General features: G+C 53.8%; 1 protein-coding gene and 1 non-coding gene across 18 annotated transcripts; one reads left to right on the top strand and one right to left on the bottom strand.

Annotated features, from left to right (window-relative positions):
• Positions 1–3280: 3280 nt before the first annotated feature.
• Positions 3281–3408, bottom strand: LOC145537288 (small nucleolar RNA SNORA57). The gene has a single exon (XR_014076312.1). It is a non-coding gene; the product is annotated as a small nucleolar RNA SNORA57 (small nucleolar RNA).
• An 11571-nt stretch (positions 3409–14979) lies between these two features.
• On the top strand, positions 14980–19088 carry PNCK (pregnancy up-regulated nonubiquitous CaM kinase). Of its 17 annotated transcripts, none has more exons than XM_081564510.1 (12): positions 14980–15208; positions 16250–16319; positions 16481–16612; positions 16793–16867; positions 16970–17108; positions 17234–17357; positions 17525–17600; positions 17696–17808; positions 17911–17989; positions 18068–18155; positions 18308–18452; positions 18769–19088. In XM_081564510.1, the coding sequence occupies exons 2-11, from the start codon at positions 16252–16254 to the stop codon at positions 18443–18445; spliced, it is 1032 nt and encodes a 343-aa protein (XP_081420636.1). In that variant the 5' UTR covers positions 14980–15208; positions 16250–16251; the 3' UTR covers positions 18446–18452; positions 18769–19088. The 17 variants fall into 17 exon arrangements, 12 of the variants coding, with proteins under 12 accessions (XP_081420636.1, XP_081420640.1, XP_081420639.1 ...); XR_014075644.1 differs by having other exon boundaries at positions 14986–15208; positions 18068–18159; XM_081564514.1 differs by having other exon boundaries at positions 14986–15208; positions 18773–19088.
• The last annotated feature ends 271 nt before the right edge of the window (positions 19089–19359 follow it).

Raw genomic sequence — 19359 nt, 5'->3', positions numbered from 1 at the left:
CAAGGCCGCACTTTTTCACCCAAGTGGACGGTGGGAGGGACTCCTGCGGCCCCTCCGCGTGCCCGACCTGCAGGAGACTGTGGCACTATAGGGTAAGGGTGCCCTCTGGTGCTTGGCAGGTGCACGGACCCTCCCCCAAATGCCTCCTCTCCACGCTTTTCTCTCCCCAGGGATCGGCAGGACCCAGGTTGTTCAGCTGCTTCCCCAGCAGCCCTTGAACTGCCTGTTTGGAATTTTCCAAGACTGAGAGCAGCCCCAGGAGGGGGCAGGGAGGGGTCAGCATCGCTGCAGATGCGCGCTGTGCCCACCCCCAACCCCCTGCCCCCAGTCCCAGGCTCCCCTGAGCGCACCACCCTGCAGTCCCCAGATGGCTCATCCCGTTAAGCTAAACCCTCAGCCTTCCGGGCGGCTTTAGGAAGAAAAGCAGTTCCGGTCCGAGCCAGCTTGAGCCTGTTAGGTGAGGGAGGGCCAGCATCTCCACCCTGGCTCTCTGGGGGAGACCGCAGGGTCTCAGGGCTCAGGCTGGGCGGGTGGGGGGGGTGGAGCTCAGGGAATCCTCCCTTCCCGAGGTGACGAGGGTCCCCTGACTCCTCAGAAGCCCCGATCTGGAGTCTTCTCTGGCCCAGCCTCAGAGCAAAGCTGCTCGGGAGACAGGCAACTGAGAAGTATGGGACCCAGAGATGGCCTGAGGAAGCTGAGGGCCACCCTGCCCGCTGAGTGAGGACCGAGGGCGGACAGGGCCGGGCCAATCAAGCACAGTCACCCCCAGACACGTTGGAGAGAGCAAAAGAGGATCTAAGCGAAGTGGGCAGAGGGGAAGGGGCAGGGCACCATTTGCAGGCCGGGTGGGGTGACGCCTCTGAGGGGAGGTGTCAGCTGTGGCGGGGACCTGGGTGACGTGACTGCTGGGATAAGTTCAGGGACGGTGAGGTCCTGGCCGGGGCAAGGAGCCTTCAGAATGTAACAACTTGCTTGTTCTGAGGAGATTGGCAGGGAGAGGGATCGCAGGGCCAGAGGAGGATGTGGTGAACTGCTGGCACTTCCTGAGGAGGACACAGGGTGAACCGATCAAGGCCAAGAGTGGGGACCCCCTGTGACCTGGCCGGGAGGGCAGCGGAGATGTGTCAAGGCCAGTGGCAGGATGGGGAGGGAGCTGTCACCTGCTGTGATCATGGTGGGGTCAGAGGCTTCTCAGGGGTAGGTGACTGGGTCCCAGAGAGCTCTCAAGGGTGAGCTGGCTGCGGAAAATGGCTCCAGCTCCTTCAGGGACCACCTCCAACCACTCGGAGCTGGAGTGTCCGCATTCAGGGGCTGCAACAGGCTGGTTCTAGTGGTTCCTGACACCGCCTCCCACCTCCCGGGACCCCACATGGCCCCCTCCTGTGTGGCCCACGCTTCTCTCGGCGGCACAAATCTGACCAGGCCCTCCCCACGTGTCCTCTCCTGTGGTTTTCTCTGCACTGAAAATCCACCTAAAATTTGTGGAGCTGGCCCACGGGCCACGACCTGGGGTGCCTCTTCCTTGCCTACCACCTTCTGGTCCTACAGGATTCAGCTCAGCTGCCACCTGGCCCAGGAAGCTGGAGAGGAGGCTGGGGGGGGGGGCCTTGACCCACGCGCACATCCACACAGCCTTCCGTGTCCAGCTGAGGTGAGCTGGCCTTCGGAGACACATGAAGTTCATGGACCGGTCCTCTGGTGTGTGGACCCCAGCAGCACATGGGAGTGTCCCAGTGGACAGGGAGGTCTCCAGGGTTTGAACACAGGCAGAGGGGTTTCCAACCCTCGGTGGGGTCTCAGGGCTTTGCCAGCACCTCCCTGCGCTGCAGCAGAACCTCAGCTGAAAGCCAGGATGCTGTCCTCCACTGGGCCCAGGTATTGATGGCCCTTCCAGTCAGTTCAGTCGCTCAGTCATGTCCGACTCTTTGCAACCCCATGGACTGTAATCCATGGAATTCTCCAGGCCAGAATACTGGAGTGGGTAGCCGTTTCCTCTAGGATGGACTGTTTTGATCTCCTTGCTCTCCAAGGGACTCTCAAGGGTTTTCTCCAACACCGCGGTTCAAAAGCATCAGTTCTTCAGCTCTCAGCTTTCTTTATGGTCCAACTCTCACATCCATACATGACTACTGGAAAAACCATAGCTTTGATGAGGCGGACCTTTGTCGGCAAAGTAATGTCTCTGCTTTTTGATATGCTGTCTAGGTTGGTCATAGCTTTTCTTCCAAGGAGCAAGCGTCTTTTCATTTCATGGCTGCAGTCACCATCTGCAGTGATTTTGGAGCCCCCCCAAATAAAGTCTGTCAGTGTTTCCATTGTTTCCCCATCTGTTTCCTATGAAGTGATGGGACCAGATGCCATGATCTTTGTTTTTTGAATGTTGAGTTTTAAGCCAGCTTTTTCACTCTCCTCTTTCACCTTCATCAAGAGGCTCTTTAGGTTCTTCATTGCTTTCTGCCATAAGGTCGGCCATTCCAGGTGGATTCCCAACCACTCCTCCCCAGTGAGACGCAAATGATTCCCCAGGCAGAAGCCACAGTTAGACTGTGGGTGAGAGGTAGGAGGTGAAGAGGAAGGGGAGGGGAGGAGGGAGAACTGAAAAGAGGGAAGGCCATCCCGGAGGGCTCCCATTGTCCAGGGAGGCCTGGGAATTCGCGCTGGGGATTGGACCCATTGCCGGTCACAACTGGGGTCTTTGGAGTAGTAGGTTGAGTGGGAGGGCACCCTTCCCTGGGGTGACTGGTTATGCCAAGAGGGTCTTGCAGCTGGAGACCGGTTGGGGGCAGGTTGGGGGCTCTCCCTCTTTGGAGGCTGCCAGGCACAGGAAGCTTTGGAGTTAGAATTAGCTGAGAACAAAGGAAAAACTGGAGTCTACCTTGAAGGGCTTTGTGCTTCCAACCACTGGGAAGGGGAAGAAAGGTGCAGGCTGCTGGGAGGGCTGGGGGGAGGGCCACCCGAGAGGCTGGAAGCCTGCGGAGGCAGAGGCGGATGGTGGGCAACCCACCCCTCCCCAGCCCGCACAGCACGCTGGTCCACCAGCTGTGCTCATCCACACAGACCTCCCCCAACAGGATTTTTAAAATTGGTTTCTGTGTTGTAAATGAACTCTCTTTATATCAGAAGAGCTTTAGAGGCACAGACCAACAGTGGAGCTAGTAGTGAGAATTCCCACCCTCACCCCCGGCTTCCCCTGTTACTAACACTCTCCGTTGCATGTTCCCGTTGTTACAATAATCAACCAATGTTCTACATTGTTACCCACTGAGGCCCATTTCCCCCCCTTTGTCCTGGTGCCTGAAGCTGCCGGTACCGAAGACATGATGCCAAGGGACCCAGGGCCCTTTCCCTCCGCCTCTGTACGTTATGCCACCTGGGACCACACTCCTGATCCCTGGCAAGAAAGGGAGAGTTCCAGTCCATGGTCTTATTCGTATTTCCTCCTGTCTTTTCTGCCCCAGGATCTCACACTGCACTGGCATCCCATCTTCTTTGGTTCCTCTGGGCTGTGACGGTCCTTGTTTTTGGTGTCCTGGAGGAGGTCCTGGAGGAGGTCCTGAAGGACTCCTTGGAGTTTTTCTGGTTTTCATGTCTCGAGATGACAGGGTTATGGTTATTGAGAGGAGGCTCGTGGAAGTGAAGTGCCTTTCTCATCACACCTCAGCAGGACGCCATGCTTTCCACATGACTCCCACTGTCAGTGTTGACCTCGGTCACCTGGCTGAGGTCATGATAGTTCAACAGATGTCCCCGTTTTCATCCTGTCCTCTTGGGAATGAAGTCACTGTGCATGGCCCACCCTTGATGAGTGGTAGTTATGCTCCTGAGATAGGAAGAAAGGGGCCAAGGCACAATCCTTAAAGAATGACACATCCATTGAGAAAAGCAGGATATGACAGAAACTGGTTAAAACTGATGACGTCCAAGATGGCAGAAGATTCTACTTTCAGTAGACCTTGAGCCCCAATGTAACGCATTACATACTAAATGATACACCCACAGGTGACAAGACAGTTCACAGGCTGTGACCATAAAAGGCCAAAAAGAGGGTGATGGCCCAGTTCTTGTCAGTCTCCACCCCTTCTCCAAAATAGTTGGGATAATCCTCCCCCTAGGTAGCCTATGAAGCTACCCAGCCCCTAAAAACTAACCACCTATATTTCAGGACCACTGTCACCTCTGAGACACCCCACATTCTGCCTATCGAGTGTGTTGTTTGCTGTTTAGTCGCCAAGTTGTGCCCCACGCTTTGCAACCCCGAGGACTGTAGCCCGCCAGGCTCCTCTGTCCATGAGGTTGTCCAGACAAGAATACTGGAGTGGGTTGCCATTCCCTCCTCCAGGGGATCTTCCCGATCCAAGAAATGAACCTGAGTTTCCTGCATTGACAGGTGGATTCTTTACCACTGAGCCACCAGAGAAGCTAAGGAGTACGTTTCTCTCTGTAAACCTGCTTTCACTTTACTCTAGCTCACTCTTGAATTATTTCCTATACAGAGCCAAGGACCCTCACCTGAGACCTGGGCATGACTATGCTCGTATGCCCTGTTTTCCTGCACCATCTTTCCTGATGGTGGTACCTCAAAGGGCATAATCTCAGTCCATCTTTGGGGCTGTGGCTCTCCTCTGTGGAGGGTGCCTGGGACTCGCCCCAAGCCAGGTAGATTCAAGTAGCCTCTCAAGTGGTGGCTGACACTGCCTGTGGAATCTAGCAGGGACCGGTTCTTTGGCCATGAAGGAGCCCAGGGCTTTTCTCCCTTCATCTTTCTCATTCTCCCCTATTGCTCTATCTCTTTGGACTTGAGAAGATTCACCAAGAGAACCATGCAGACATCCTAATTATGGGGGCAAATAGGGGGTTAGCCACAAAGTGCGTTTGGTTTTTTTCCCTAAGCTGGTTCTAGTAGCACTTAGTTGTCTTTAACTTCATTCAAAATGATGCTCTTAGATTCCTTGGTTACAGTTGTGCATCAGTGAGCATTTTTAAAAAAGCATCAAAATCGGTAAATGTGTAACCATTTTAACATTGAAGATGGAAGAAAAATGGCAACATTTTCAGCATATTATGCTGTATTATTTCAACAAAGATAAAAAGGCAACTGAAATGCAAAAAAAAAAAAAAAAAGATTTGTGCTGTGACTGATTGAATGTGTGGAAAGTGGTTTGTGAAGTTTCATGCTGGAAATTTCTCACTGGACAATGCTCCTTGGTTGGGGAGACCAGTTGAAGTTGATAGTGATCAAACTGAGACCTCAACTGAGAACAATTAACTTTACACCATGCACGAGATAGATGACATATTCAAAATATCCAAATCAAGCATTGAAAATCATCTGCACCAACTTGATTATGTTAGTCACTTTGATGTTTGGGTTTCACATAAATTAAGGGGGCAGGGGGTGGGGGGGAGCCAAATTGTGACGGGGATGGAAAGTGGATACTATACAATATTGTGGAATGGAAGAGATTGTGGGGCCCGTGAAATGAACCACCACCAACCACACCAAAGGCTGGTGTTCATCCAAAGAAGATGATGTTGCATATATGGTGGGATCGGAAGGGAGTCTTCTATTATGAGCTCCTCCGGAAAACCAAACAATTAATTCAAGGTACTGCTCCCAATTAGACCAGCTGAAGTCAACAACCAACTGAAGACCAACCAACAGTCAACAGTCAAACACATAATCTTCCATCAGGAGACCACAAAATCACATGTTTCTTTGATGACCAGGCAAAAACTGTTACAGCCTGGCTGGGAAGTTCTGATTCATCCATTATATTCACCATACAGCCCACCTTTGGATTTTCATTTATTTTGGTGTTTACAAAATTCTCTTCGTGGAAGATATTTCAATTCCCTGGAATACTGTAAAAGGAACTTGAAACAGTTCTTTTCTCAAAAAGCCAAACTGTTTTGGCAAGATGGAATTATGAAGGTGCCTGAAAAATGGTGGCTCAGACGGTAAAGCATCTGCTTACAATACGGGAGACCCGAGTTCAATCCCTGGGTCGGGAAGACCAACTGGAGAAGGAAATGGCAACCCACTCCAGCATTCTTGCCTGGAGAATCCCCTGGAGAGAGGAGCCTGGTGGGCTACAGTCCACAGGGTCGCAAAGAGTCGGACACGACTGAACGACTTCACTTTTTCTTTCTTTAGTGGGAAAAAATGGTGACTATATTGTTCAATAAAGTTCGTGGTGAAAATGAAAAATGTGTCTTTTATTTTGACTTTAAAGCCCAAGGAACATTTTTAGCCAACCCACTCACTGGCGACTCGATTGTGTTAAGTTTCCCCTCTGTGGCTCCTCGGGCCTGACTCCAGCTCCATACTGGATCACAGTGTCAGTCTGGTTCTGGGACGCCGGAACTGTGGTGGAGAACAATTTGTGGGACTCTCTGAGGCTTCCTCGAGGTTTGCATCTTGGCCCCCCGTGAGGGCTGTTGGGACTGAGGCCCTTGTAGCACCCCCAAGCAGAAGTTGCAGGCGAGCACCTCCTTCATGAGGGTCACAGTCCCTTCCCACTCTAGGAAGTGCACCTTCCTAGTCCCACCCAGTCTTCCTCTTGATTTTAACCCCCACTTTGATGGTGTCACCGAGATGAGGGCTATGTTCCCCACTTGCATCTCTTAGGGGAGCCCGGATACCCCTGAGTGGAAGCTGTGAGTGAGTGCCTTCTCAGGGGGCTTAGGAATCTCTCCTGGGAATGGTCATGGTTGGACACCTTCCTTCCTATCTTGGATATTGCTTATGTCCTCCTTGTCTCCTGACTTCTTGGACTTTCTCCTGATCCTTGAACTTCTTAGCCAGCTTTCCCAGCAGATGGGTGTTGCCTCTTTTACTTCTGAGGAGAGGGAGGCTCTTCTCTATCACAAGGTCCATATCCTGCCAGAAGGGAATTTCAGCCTTGAGTTGTTATCACTGCCTGGTGGGTATGAACCAGCCCTACCCTTCAACTCTATTTGTTTCTCTTTTGTGGCAGTGATAAAGGTAATCTGTAGTTGACTCAGAGCCCAGGTCTCCTTCCTCCTTCTCTGAAGGATTTAGGCCCTGGGACTCTGGTGGGGTTTTTTTCTCCCCACTAATCCAAGGGGCCTCCTCAGGCTAACCAACCTGGAACATTTTGGGTGCTCAACAGGGAACCCATGGTTGCCTTTGCCAAACAGACCCTTTCTCTCATGGCTGGACAGCCACAAGCCCAGTTTTCCATGCTTAATTAAACACCTTTTCTGCCAAATCCCCAGAGTCAGGGACTGTCAGGGATCAAGCCAATTATACTATCTCCTAAATTGCCATCAATGAATAGCAAGGAGACATAATAAGAACTTCTTAAATGAACAGTGCAAAGAAATAGAGGAAAACAACAGGATGGGAAAGACTAGAGATCTCTTCAAGAAAGTTTGAGATATCAAGGGAGTATTTCCTGCAAGAATGGACACAATAAGGACAGAAATGGCAAGGACCTAACAGAAGCAGAAGAGATTAAGAAAAAAAAAAAAAGATTAAGAAGAGGTGGCAAGAATACACAGAAAAGTGAAAGTGAAGTCACTCAGTCGTGTCCGACTCCTTGCAACCCCATGGACTGTAGCCTACCAGGCTCCTGTGTCCGTGGGATCCTCCAGGCAGGAACACTGGAGTGGGTTGCCATTTCCTTCTACAGGGGATCTTCCCGACCCAGGGATTGAACCCTGGTCTCCAGCATTGCAGGCAGACTCTTTACCATCTGAGCCACCAGGGAAGTCCACAGAAGAGCTATACAAAAAAGGACTTAATGACCTAGATAACCACAATGGTGTGCTCACTTACCTAGAGCCAGATATCCTGGAGTGAGATGTCAAGTGGGCCTTAGGAAGCATTACTACCAACAAAGTTAGTGAAGGTGATGGAATTCCAGCTGAGTTATTTCAAATCCTAAAAGATGATGCTGTTAAAGTGCTGCAGTCAATATGCCAGCCAATTTGGAAAACTCAGCAGTGACTACAGAACTGGAAAAGGTCAGTTTTCATTCCAAGCCCAAGGAAGGCAACATCAAAGATTGTTCAAACTATAGTACGGTTGTGCTCATTTCACATGCTAGCAAGGTAATGCTCAAAATCCTTCAAGCTAGGCCTCAACAGCACATGAACCAAGAAATTCCAGATGTACAAGCTGGATTTAGAAAAGGTAGAGAAACCACAGATTAAATTGGCAACATCCACTGGATCATAGAGAAAGCAAGGTGATTCCAGAAAAACATCTTCTGCTTCATTGACCATGCTAAAGCTTTTGACTGTGTAAGTCACAACAAACTGTGGAAAATTCTTCAAGAGATGGGAGTACCAGACAACCTTACCTGTCTCTTGAGAAATCCGTATGCAGGTCAAGAAGAAACAGTTAGAATTGGACATGGAACAATGGACTTTGGTTCAAAATTGGGAAAGGAGTACGTTAAGGCTGTATATTGTCACCCTGCTTATTGAACTTATATGCAGAGTACACCACTAGAAATGCTGGGCTGGATGAAACACAAGCTGCAATCAAGATTGCCTAGAGAAATATCAATAACCTCAGGTAAGCAGATGGCACCACCCTAATGGCAGAAAGCAAAGAGGAACGAAAGAGCTTCTTGATGAAGGTGAAAGAGGAGAGTGAAAAAGCTGACTTAAAACTCAACATTCCAAAAACTAAGATCATGGCAGCCAGTCCCATCACCTCAGGGCAAATAGAAGGGAAGAAAGTGGAAGCAGTGACAGATTTTATTTTCTCAGTTCAGTTCAGTTCAGTTCAGTTCAGTCACTCAGTCCTGTCCGACTCTTGGCAACCCCATGAACTGCAGCACGCCAGACTTCCCTGTCTATCACCAACTCCTGGAGCTTGCTCAAACTCATGTCCATTGAGCTGGCGATGTCCTCCAACCATCTCATCCTCTGTCGTCCCATTCTTGGGCTCCAAAAATCACTGCAGATGGTGACTCCAGCCATGAACTTAAAAGACCTTTGCTCCTTGGAAGGAAGCTATGGCACACCTAGACAGCGTATTAAAAAGCAGAGATATCACTTTGCTGACAAAGGTCTGTCTAGTTAAAGCTATGGTTTTTCCAGTAGTCACATACAGATCTGAGAACTGGACCGTAAAGAATGCTGAACGCCGAAGAATTGATGTTTTCGAACTGTGGTGCTGGAGAAGAGTCTTGAGAGTCCCTTGGACAGCAAGGAGATCAAACCGGTACATTCTAAAGGAAATTAACCCTGAATACTCATTGGAAGGACTGATGCTAAAGCTGAAGCTCCAATACTTGGGCCACCTGATGTGAAGAATTGACTCCTTGGAAAGGACCCTGATGCTGGGAAAGATTGAAGGCAGGAGGAGGAGGGTTCAACGGAAGATGAGATGTTGGATGGCATCACCGACTCGATGGACATGAGTTTGAGCAAACTCTGGGAGGTGGTGAAGGACAGGGAAGCCTGGTGTGCTGCATTCCACAGGATCACAAAGAGTCAGACATGACTTAGTGACTGAACAACAACAACAAAACTGTCATCAAGACTTATCTCTGAAACACTCTCTTGAGTGTTTAACGGGGTCTATCCATTTCACCCATTCAAATCCCTGGCAGCACACTTCCTCCTTGGCTTGTGGGATATCTATCAGGGACACTGGCAAAGTGCCAGGATGAATAACCAGGATCTGGCCAGAATTCTTCAGACCCCTGTGTCATCATGACACCCTAACAAAATGGGAGTGGCTGTAGACCTCCCTGAAAGAGTCTTAGCTAGGATGCATATTAGCTAATTGGGGAAAATTTAGACAGGGTGGCTTAAGAAAAAAAATAATTTTCTTTTGTAATCCTGTATGGCTCAAATACAAACTAGAGGACCAAGAGATCTGGCCAGAAAATTGAGTCACTGAGTTACAACACTATCTTGCAGCTGGACCTATTTTGTCAAAGGAAAGGGAAATGGAGGGGAGTCCCGTATGTTCAAAGGTTCCTGTCCTTAATCTAAGATCCAGGTCTAAAGAACTCCTATCAGACGTGGCTGGCTCACACCCCTTCAAAGTGGCTTCTTCCCTGACAGGAGACTGATGTTTTGGAGAGCCCCCTTATGAGTCTAGCTCTGGGAATTCCCACCTCCCTCGATTCTGAGATGGGACAGTCTTCCAGATCATTCCCCCTAACTCCCCATCTGGGCATCTGGAGACCCCAGGTCTCCATGAATCAGCTCATGGACTTGGCCTTTGGAGTTTTCAGTGATAGGTTGAAGAAGCAAACCAGATTCAGGGACAATAAGGATGAAAAGCACAATTACTGGGGGTAGCCCTGACCCCTGCATCACCTCAGAGTTACCCTCCCTTACAAAAGCCCATGGCGTGGGCAGAGTCCAGGAAGCCGGGATCAGAGCCACCGTCTTTTCAACAAAGTATCGAAGAGTGGCAAAGAGGGCCATTGCAAGGACAAATGCCCTCTGTATGGGAAAAGCCCACCGGGTCCCTGCCTGATATGAAAACGAGAGGGCCACTGGAAGTGGGACTGGCCAGAACCCTCCCTGGCTCGAAAAGGAAACCTGGTCATTTGTCTGGAGGATGTGGCAGGTAGGAGAGTTATTTTCTTATCAGATATGAGGACCACCACTCTGTGCTAACCGATTTCCCTGGACCCTGGTCCTCCCGATCGTGTGTGATAATAGGGATCGATGGATGGGCAAAGCTAAGCAATAAGCCCCCTACCACCCTCAGCTGCTTGCTAGGAAGTTGTACCTTCACACGTCAGTTTCTGCTCAGGCCTGAGCATGCCTTCCCCTTGCTGGGAAGAGACTTGCTCACTCAATTTGAGACAAGAGTCCAATTTGGAGAACCTTACGAGGAAGCCACCCCCCAAGAAAAAACGATCGCTCTTGCCCATGTGAGCCTGCCTCAGTCTTAAGCCAGAGGGGGTCTCCCCTCCACCCCATGTTGATTCTCAAGGGAACCCCACTGTGTATCACACTGAGATTTTTGGTGGAGCTACTGCTGTCAGGCTACTTTTACAAACAGGACCACGTGAGGCTGTTGGCCATTGTCTTCAGATATGAGGCTGAACTGGGGGCCATCATCAGAGAATTTTTTAAACCCACGGAAGATCTTCAAATAAATAGTTTATAGATAAGTTACCAAAATGGGAGGCCACCTGTCTGATTAAACTAACCATGTGTTAGTCGCTCTGTCGTATCCGACTCTTTGCAACCCCATGGACTGTAGCCCGGCAGGCTCCTCTGTCCATGGGATTCTCCAGGCAAGAATACTGGAGTGGGTTGCCATTTCCTTCTCCAGGGGATCTTCCTGACCCAGGGATCGAATGCGGGGATCCTGCATTGCGGGCAGACTCTTTACCATCCGAGCCACCAGGGAAGCCCTGTAACCATAGCTAACCATAGCTGGTAGGAATCAGGGGGAGGCTTTCTCCCTTAAGCTAAATGAGGGAAACTGAAACATGCCAACATAGGTGAATGGGTGTGTCAGTCCTTTGATGTCATTGAGGTGGCCACCCGATTGTTTGATGTAAAAAAAAAAAAATAATGATCTTCTTGTTTTGTAAATCTAGTCTTTACAGGGCTGGAGGTGTGGCTCCAGAAATAATCAAATGCAGGGGGCCTGAGTTGGCTCCCTGATCTGGGAAGATCCCACGTGCTGTGGAGCAACTAAGCCCGTGTGCCACAACCACTGAGCCTGTGATCGCAGAACCCGTGAGCTGCAATTGCCGAGCCTACGCCCCCTAGAGCCCGTGCTCAGCAACAAGAGAAACCACTGCAATGAGAAGCCTGCACACAACTAGAGAGTAGCCTCCGTTTGCTGCAACTAGAGAAAAGCCCACACAGCAACGAAGACCCCGACACAGCCAATAATAATAATAATAACAATAACAGTAACATAAAACTGAAAAAAACGCACATCTTGGCAAAAGAGGGTAGGTAACTTGGACCTAAACTGGTCAAGGACAAATAGAAATTCTAAGTGGATCTTTCTAGCACCTGCTGCTGCTCTGTGTATCTTCCCACTGGCTCCCAGTATTTGCCTTCCATGTATTTAATTGACTATTTCTAGCAGGCAGGTAGAGAGCGCTCAGAATTATTAACCCTTACCTTCAAGAGGAGAGTGAAAAAGTTGGCTTAAAGCTCAACGTTCAGAAAACTAAGATCATGGCATCTGGTCCCATCACTTCATGGGAAATAGATGGGGAAACAGTGGAAACAGTGTCAGACTTTATTTTTGGGGGGCTCCAAAATCACTGCAGATGGTGACTGCAGCCATGAAATTAAAAGACGCTTACTCCTTGGAAGGAAGGTTATGATCAACCTGGATAGCATATTTAAAAGCAGAGACATTACTTTGCCAACAAAGGTCTGTCTAGTCAAGGCTATGGTTTTTCCAGTGGTCATGTATGGATGTGAGAGTTGGACGGTGAAGAAAGCTGAGCGCCGAAGAATTGATGCTTTTGAACTGTGGTGTTGGAGAAGACTCTTGAGACTCCATTGGACTGCAAGGAGATCCAACCAGTCAATCTTAAAGGAAATCAGACCTGAATATTCATTGGAAAGACTGATGCTGAAGCTGAAACTCCAATACTTTGGCCGCCTGATGTGAAGAAATGACTCATTGGAAAAGACCCTGATGCCGGGAAAGATTGAAAGCAGGAGGAGAAGGGGATGACAGAGGATGAGATGATTGGATGGCATCACTGACTCAATGGACATGAGTTTGAGCAAACTCCAGGAGACAGAGAAGGGCAAGGAAGCCTGGTGTGCTGTAACCCATGGGGACCCAAAGAGTTGGACATGACTTAGTGACTGAACAGTAACATCTATTCTGGATACCAGTCCTATATCAGATATACCTTTTGCAAATATTTCCCCCCAGGCTGTGGCTTGTCTTCTCCCTCTCTCTCTCTTTTTCTCATTGTCTTAACAGTGTTGTTTACAGAGCAAACATCAAAACTGTCACATTTTGATACAGTGCAATGTATCATTTTTTCTTTCATGGACCATGCTTTCCATATTGTGTCCCCAAACTCATCACCAAACCCGAGGTAAGACAGATTTTTCTCCTATGTTTTCCTATAGATGTTTGCCACTTTACATTTAGGTCTGTTATACACTTTGAGTTCATTTTTCTGTAAGGGGTCCCCTGAAAAGATTTTGAAAAGTTCTTTACCCATCACCATATAACACACATACGTGTATTGTGAAGTTGACATCTACAGTATTTCAACGAATGTTTCAACAGTCATGAAGGGTATAATTTCCGGTGTATTGTAAATAGTAGATTTCAAATAAAAACTGTGAGATCACTTTTTCCACTTCCACAGGTGATTTTCATGCCGCGGGCTCTTTGGAGGTGGTTCTTTTTCTTCCTGCCTCCCCTTTGCGTCCGCTGCCCCTCCTTTGCGGTCCTTCTTCACGTGGGCTGCCTTTTATTATTCGCCCATCCTCGTACTTCTCCAAAACACCAATTACATTTCTTGTTAGGACCTGTGACCACGGGGGCAGTAGATGAGACATGTGGATGCATAATTATGAAACAAGCAAGCAAGACGGGGTTTCTGTGTCAATTAGTCCAAGTGTCCAAAAACAAATAGTACTTCCCGCAGCATGAGATGGGGCTCACTGTTGGCTCCATTCCTCATTCTTTCCTTTTTTAGGTGGAGACTCTAGGAAACCCTGTGCACAGATCAGAGCAGTTGGGAGGGGGGCCCAGGCTGACAAGTGCTGAGGCCCCTGGAGCCTTCTCGAGGGAATTGAGAGAGGTGGTTGAGAAAGCAAACCTGAGGGAGCGTTCCCCGACCCCCAGTTTTTAAAATGTATTTTGAATTGGAGGATAATTGCTTTACCGTGTTGTGTGGGTTTCTGCCATGGTATACATGTCCCCCTCCCTCTTGAACCTCCCTCCCACCTCCCATCCCAGCTCACCCCCTCGGTTGTGACAGAGCACCGAGACCCCCCATTTCGAACAGAGGATGTGCAGGCATTGAGGTATGGAGAGACAATTTTGATTTTTTTATTTTATCTTTTGGCCTGCATGGCGTGTGGGATCTTCGTCCCCTGACCAGGGATCAAACCCACGCCCCTGCACTGGAAGAGCAGAGTCTTAACCACTGGACCACCAGGGGTCTTGAGAGATTTTTAAAAACCTTTGCATGCCCCGCGGACCCTCTTGAACACTTTGTGTCAGACTGGGAGCCTACAGATCCCTAGAGGACAGATTCAGTGGGATACTTCCAGACCCTGAGATTCTTTGAAGACCCCACAACACTGGCCTGTGTGGGTGCCCTCTTCTCAGCAGCCAGGACACCTGTTGTCCCCATCCTTGGTGGGACCTGGACCCCCTGAGAGGAGTGCCAGAACTGAGATGAGACTGGATGGGCCAAATCCACTTGTTGTCGGATGAAGGATTGAATTCAGTCACCCAGCACTTAACTTCCTAAGTGATTCTCCTGGGTCAGGTCGGCAGAGACACTCTCTGGAAATGGATGCTTTGCTGAGACGTATGCTCTTCAGACAAGGCAGGGAGGGTGGTGTTCTATAGAACGTGTTGGAAGGGGACAGCTGAGGCCTGTTGGAGTAGGCGACATTCGAGTTGAGACCTGATGGAATGAGGGAGCCAGCCAAGCAGATACCTGAGTGAAGAGTATTCCAGGTGCAAGGCTGGCACGGGCCAGTGCAGAATCCCTAGGGAACGTGCCTGGGTGGCATGTTTGAGGACCAGTTAAGAAGCCGGTGTGGCTGCAGCTGGCTGCAGCTGCTAGAGCAAGGGGCAGAGTGTGTTGAGAGTGGCCAGAGCATTGATGGGGGAGAGGGACCCATCCCGCAGAACCCCTGGGCCCCCCGAAGGACTCCTGCTTTGGTTTTCAGTGACACATAGTGCCACGGCAGGGTTTGGAGCTCAGGGTTGGCCAGATCTCAAGGAAAGGCATGCTCCAGCGGCTCGGGGCGGGGGTGGGGTGGGGGGGTGGGGGGGTGGGGGGGTGGGAAGAAGGGGCCAGTCGGAGAGGGTAAGGGGAGGGCAGGGGAGCCCAGAGAGGAGGCTGGTGCTGTCCCCATCTGAGTGCCAAGGCAAGCTCAGGCCAGGGCTGCCAGAAGCGGCAATGGCGAGGCTGGGGCGAGGGCGGGAAGCTGTTTTCGGCCAAGCAGCCTTGACGGCCTGTCAGCGGAGAGGACGATAGAGCGGGAGACCTGAAGGCAGGCGAAGAGCCAAGGGCAACATGTGGGTGAAGAAACTTCTGTGTGGCTGCCACCGGTGGTGGTGCAAAGGCCCTGGGGTCGACCCCATCAGGCTGCTGGCGGGGGTGGGGGGTGGTGGTGGTTGCTGGAGCCGGCGGGAACCCGCACAAATGACCAAGGAAGGAGGCGGGGGCGGCCGGCGCGGGCCGATTGCCTTACAAGGCGCCCTGCAGGGCCGCGGCCGCGTGCTCGGCCGCCAGCGGGCCGCGGGGGCGTGCGCGGAGGGGGCGGGGCCGCCGGGGCGCGGGCGGGGGGCTCGGCGCGGCGGCCACTGGCCAGGGGCGACGCTGTGGCTTCACCGGGGCTCCAGGTCCGCAGAGGGGGCGCGCGCAGGCGGGGGCGCGCGCAGGCGGGGGAGGGGCCGCGCGCAGGCGGGGCGCGCGCATGGGCTCGGGCCGTGGCCGGCACCGCGCACACCTGTCACGCCCGGCGCGCCCCCGGCCGGCACGCGCGCGGCCCACGCAGCTCAGGACGCGGGAGGCCTGGGCTGCCGAGTCCCTCCCGCCGCGAGGCGCCACGGGGCTGGGCTGCGCTGGGCGGCCGCGTGGGTGGCCGTGGCGGGCGGCTGTGCGTTGGGGTCGCAGGTGCATCTCGGGCGGGTCGGAGCCCTCGGTGGGGAGGGGGGCCGTGGGTGGCAGGTCTAGGCCTGGGGGTGAGCGGTAGCGGTGACGGGGGGGGCGGCCCGGGGGGGAAGGGGCACGGAGCCTTCTGGAAGGCAGCCGATCGCGGCTGACTAGGGGGTGCGGGGGCGGAGAGGGGGCGTCTGGGCGCTGGTCGCCGTCGGGGGCGGGTGGCTGTGCGCGGGAGGGGTGAGGAGGGTGGGCGTCCACCTGGGAGTGTGGACCCGGACGGTGGGGGAGGGGCGGGCCGGGCCGGGCGAGGCTGGGGGAGGGTGTGCGGGACCAGGGTTCCGAACTGAGGCTGTCGCTGAGGGCGCCCTGGGGGCGCTGCTGAGTCTGGGATTGGGGGCCGGGGCTGTCCCTCGCCCCGGGGAGCCTCCCCCCACCTCGCCCTGCACCCCCAGACATGCTGCTGCTCAAGAAACAGACGGAGGATATCAGCAGCGTCTATGAGATCCGCGAGAAGCTCGGCTCGTGAGTGTGTGTGTGTGTGTGTGTGTGTGTGTGTCTAAGGGAATTTGTGTGTCTGCGTCGGGGGGAGGGGTGCCATGGGACCGGGAGGGCCTCCCCATCTCCTTCAGCTCGGGGTCCTTTCCTGTCCCCTCCCTCCCTGCCTGCCTGCCTCTCTGCCGCAGGGGCGCTTTCTCCGAGGTGGTCCTGGCCCAGGAGCGCGGCTCCTCGCACCTTGTCGCTCTCAAGTGCATCCCCAAGAAGGCCCTTCGAGGCAAGGAGGCCTTGGTGGAAAATGAGATTGCGGTGCTCCGCAGGTGTGCGCCCCGCTGGGGCGGGGAGTATTCTGGGCTGGAGCGCCCCTGCCTCCTCGGTGGCCCCCAGAAAGGCCTGGCCTGGGGCTCTGCCTGGCTGGACCGGGCCGGGCCGGGAGGAAGTAAAGAGGTCACTGGGCTTCCCAGTGGTGGCCCACAGGGGACTTCTTTGTGCCGTTGCAGGGTCAGCCACCCCAACATCGTGGCTCTGGAAGATGTCCACGAGAGCCCTTCCCACCTCTATCTGGCCATGGAGCTGTGAGGAGGGCGGGGTCAGGCGGGGTGGGGTGGGGGCGCTGGGTTTGGGTGGTAAGCTGGGGGTGGGGGGACCTGGGTTCGCTGAGTCGCTGCTCTCCTCAGGGTGACAGGGGGTGAGCTGTTTGATCGAATCATGGAGCGGGGCTCCTACACGGAGAAGGACGCCAGCCACCTGGTGGGCCAGGTCCTTGGCGCTGTCTCCTACCTGCATAGCCTGGGCATCGTGCACCGAGACCTCAAGGTGCCTGCCCACCTGGGGCTTGCCTGGTGTCCTTGTGCCAGGGATCTGGGGAACCTGAGGGCACCCAGATCCCAGAGCCGTGCTGGGGCTGACCTGCCATTCTTTCTGCCATCTGTGTGTCACAGCCTGAAAACCTCCTCTACGCCACCCCCTTTGAAGACTCCAAGATCATGGTCTCTGACTTCGGCCTCTCCAAAATCCAGGCTGGCAACATGCTAGGCACTGCCTGTGGAACCCCAGGCTATGTGGGTGAGTGAGGAGGTGCCCCCAGGCTCTGCAGGGAGCTGGAGGAGGGGGCAGCAGGCCCCATGGGTGCCATGGTGCCAGGGGCAGGGCAGGCAGTGGGTCCACTAGGCCGCACTGAAGGCATGGCGTGTGTGTGCATGGGTGTGCATCTGTCTGTCTCTGGCCTCCAGCCCCGGAGCTCTTGGAGCAGAAACCCTACGGGAAGGCCGTAGATGTGTGGGCCCTGGGTGTCATCTCCTACATCCTGTGAGTGATCACTGGGAAGGTTCTTTTTCTGCCTGCCTGCCCCCGGCTGGGTTGGGGAGGTTTGGACAGTTGGCTGATTCATCTGTGGGTGCCAGGCTATGTGGGTACCCCCCCTTCTACGACGAGAGCGACCCTGAACTCTTCAGCCAGATCCTGAGGGCCAGCTACGAGTTTGACTCTCCCTTTTGGGATGACATCTCAGAATCAGGTGAACTTGAGGCTGATCCAGAGCTCAGGGAGGCGGGTAGGGACGAGGGCCCGTGGGGACATGGGGGGCTGACCCCGGCCTGACCTGGCTTCCTGGCTCCAGCCAAAGACTTCATCCGGCACCTTCTGGAGCGAGACCCTCAGAAGCGATTCACCTGCCAGCAGGCCTTACAGCATCTTTGGTGAGTGGGACCCCTGCTGGACTGTCCAGGGGGAACCTTTAGAACCTCCACTGCCACTGACCTCCAGCCGCCCCCTAGGATCTCCGGGGATACAGCCTTTGACAAGGACATCCTGGGCTCCGTCAGTGAGCAGATACAGAAGAATTTTGCTCGGAATCACTGGAAGGTCAGTGTGGACAGGGACCTGGGGGAACCGGCTCAAGGCTGATTGCTTCTTCCATCAGTCTCGGGAGGATGGTCTGGGCAGCCGGTGGCCTTTGTGCCCCTCCAAGTCTTGGGCCCGGGACATGGTGGCCTGACGCCCCTCTCTCCTGGCAGCGCGCGTTTAATGCCACCTCCTTCCTCCGCCACATCCGCAAGCTGGGGCAGAGCCCAGAGGGTGAGGAGGCCTCTGGACGGAGGGTGATGAGCCGCAGCCACCCGGGCCTCCCGACCGGCCAGCCCCCCGAGTGGTGACAGCCAGGTGCATGCCGGGAGATGGCTCCTTGGTGAACTCCAGAAGTGGCAGGCCCCGGGAGGCCTAGAGCTCAGCGGGCTGAGGGCGGAGAGTGCAGACAGGGGTGGGGGGGGGTGGAGCTGGGGTCCCCCAAGAAGGGGATGAGAAAGAGGTGGGGGGGGCAGGCCATGCTGCCGGCCTGGATTCTTGAGGGGTCCAGTGCCAGGCCCCAGCTGGCACCTCTGCTGAGAGCCTGGGCTGGGGGCTGGGGGCACAGAGCAGGCTGGGGCGGGGCCTCCTGAGTGTCCGCTTTCCTGTGCTTCTCTCTTCCCCTCTCCTCCAGGCAGGTGCCCAGGCTGAGCGCATGGACCCTCAGACCCCCCCCCCCCCGCCACACCCTACCCCGCCAGCCCAGGGCGGGTCGCCACGGGGAGAGGGGAGAGTTCGAGTCCTGTTGGGTGGGGTGCATGGTGCTGGGGTGGGGCATCTGCAGACTTCCCCTCCCCTGTTGCCACCACACCCCGGCTACGAGCCAAGAGGCCCCAGGGGTGTCCGGCCTGCGTGCGGTCTGTGCTTCGCTGTGGGTGGTCCTGCTTGTGTCGTGGCCCTCCAGATCCCCCACCTGCCCCATTCTCCCCCAAATCAATAAAGACAGACAGAGCAGTGGGCAGTGGTGAGCTGGAAGGAGGGATGAGGGGTGGTGGGGCGAGGGTGGAGGGGGCTGGGTGTCTTCCACGGGAAAGAAATCAAGGAGGCAGGTCCCCTGCAGTGAGACTTGGCCCATCACTGCCCAAACTTCTGCACACAAGCACCCGGTGGGCCAAGGACTTCCTGTCCCCACTCTCCAAAGTGCCAGCAAGAGGCAGCCCAGCGGGCCAGCGGGGTCACCACTCAGGGTCGGCCTGTGTGTGGCTCTGGGGCCCTGGGAGAGAAT

Source organism: Giraffa tippelskirchi, chromosome X (genome assembly GCF_054371585.1).
Source record: "Giraffa tippelskirchi isolate mGirTip1 chromosome X, T2T-mGirTip1v1.2.pri, whole genome shotgun sequence".
In the NCBI taxonomy this organism is placed as follows: domain Eukaryota; kingdom Metazoa; phylum Chordata; class Mammalia; order Artiodactyla; family Giraffidae; genus Giraffa; species Giraffa tippelskirchi.
This window is presented reverse-complemented; position numbering and strand designations above follow the sequence as displayed.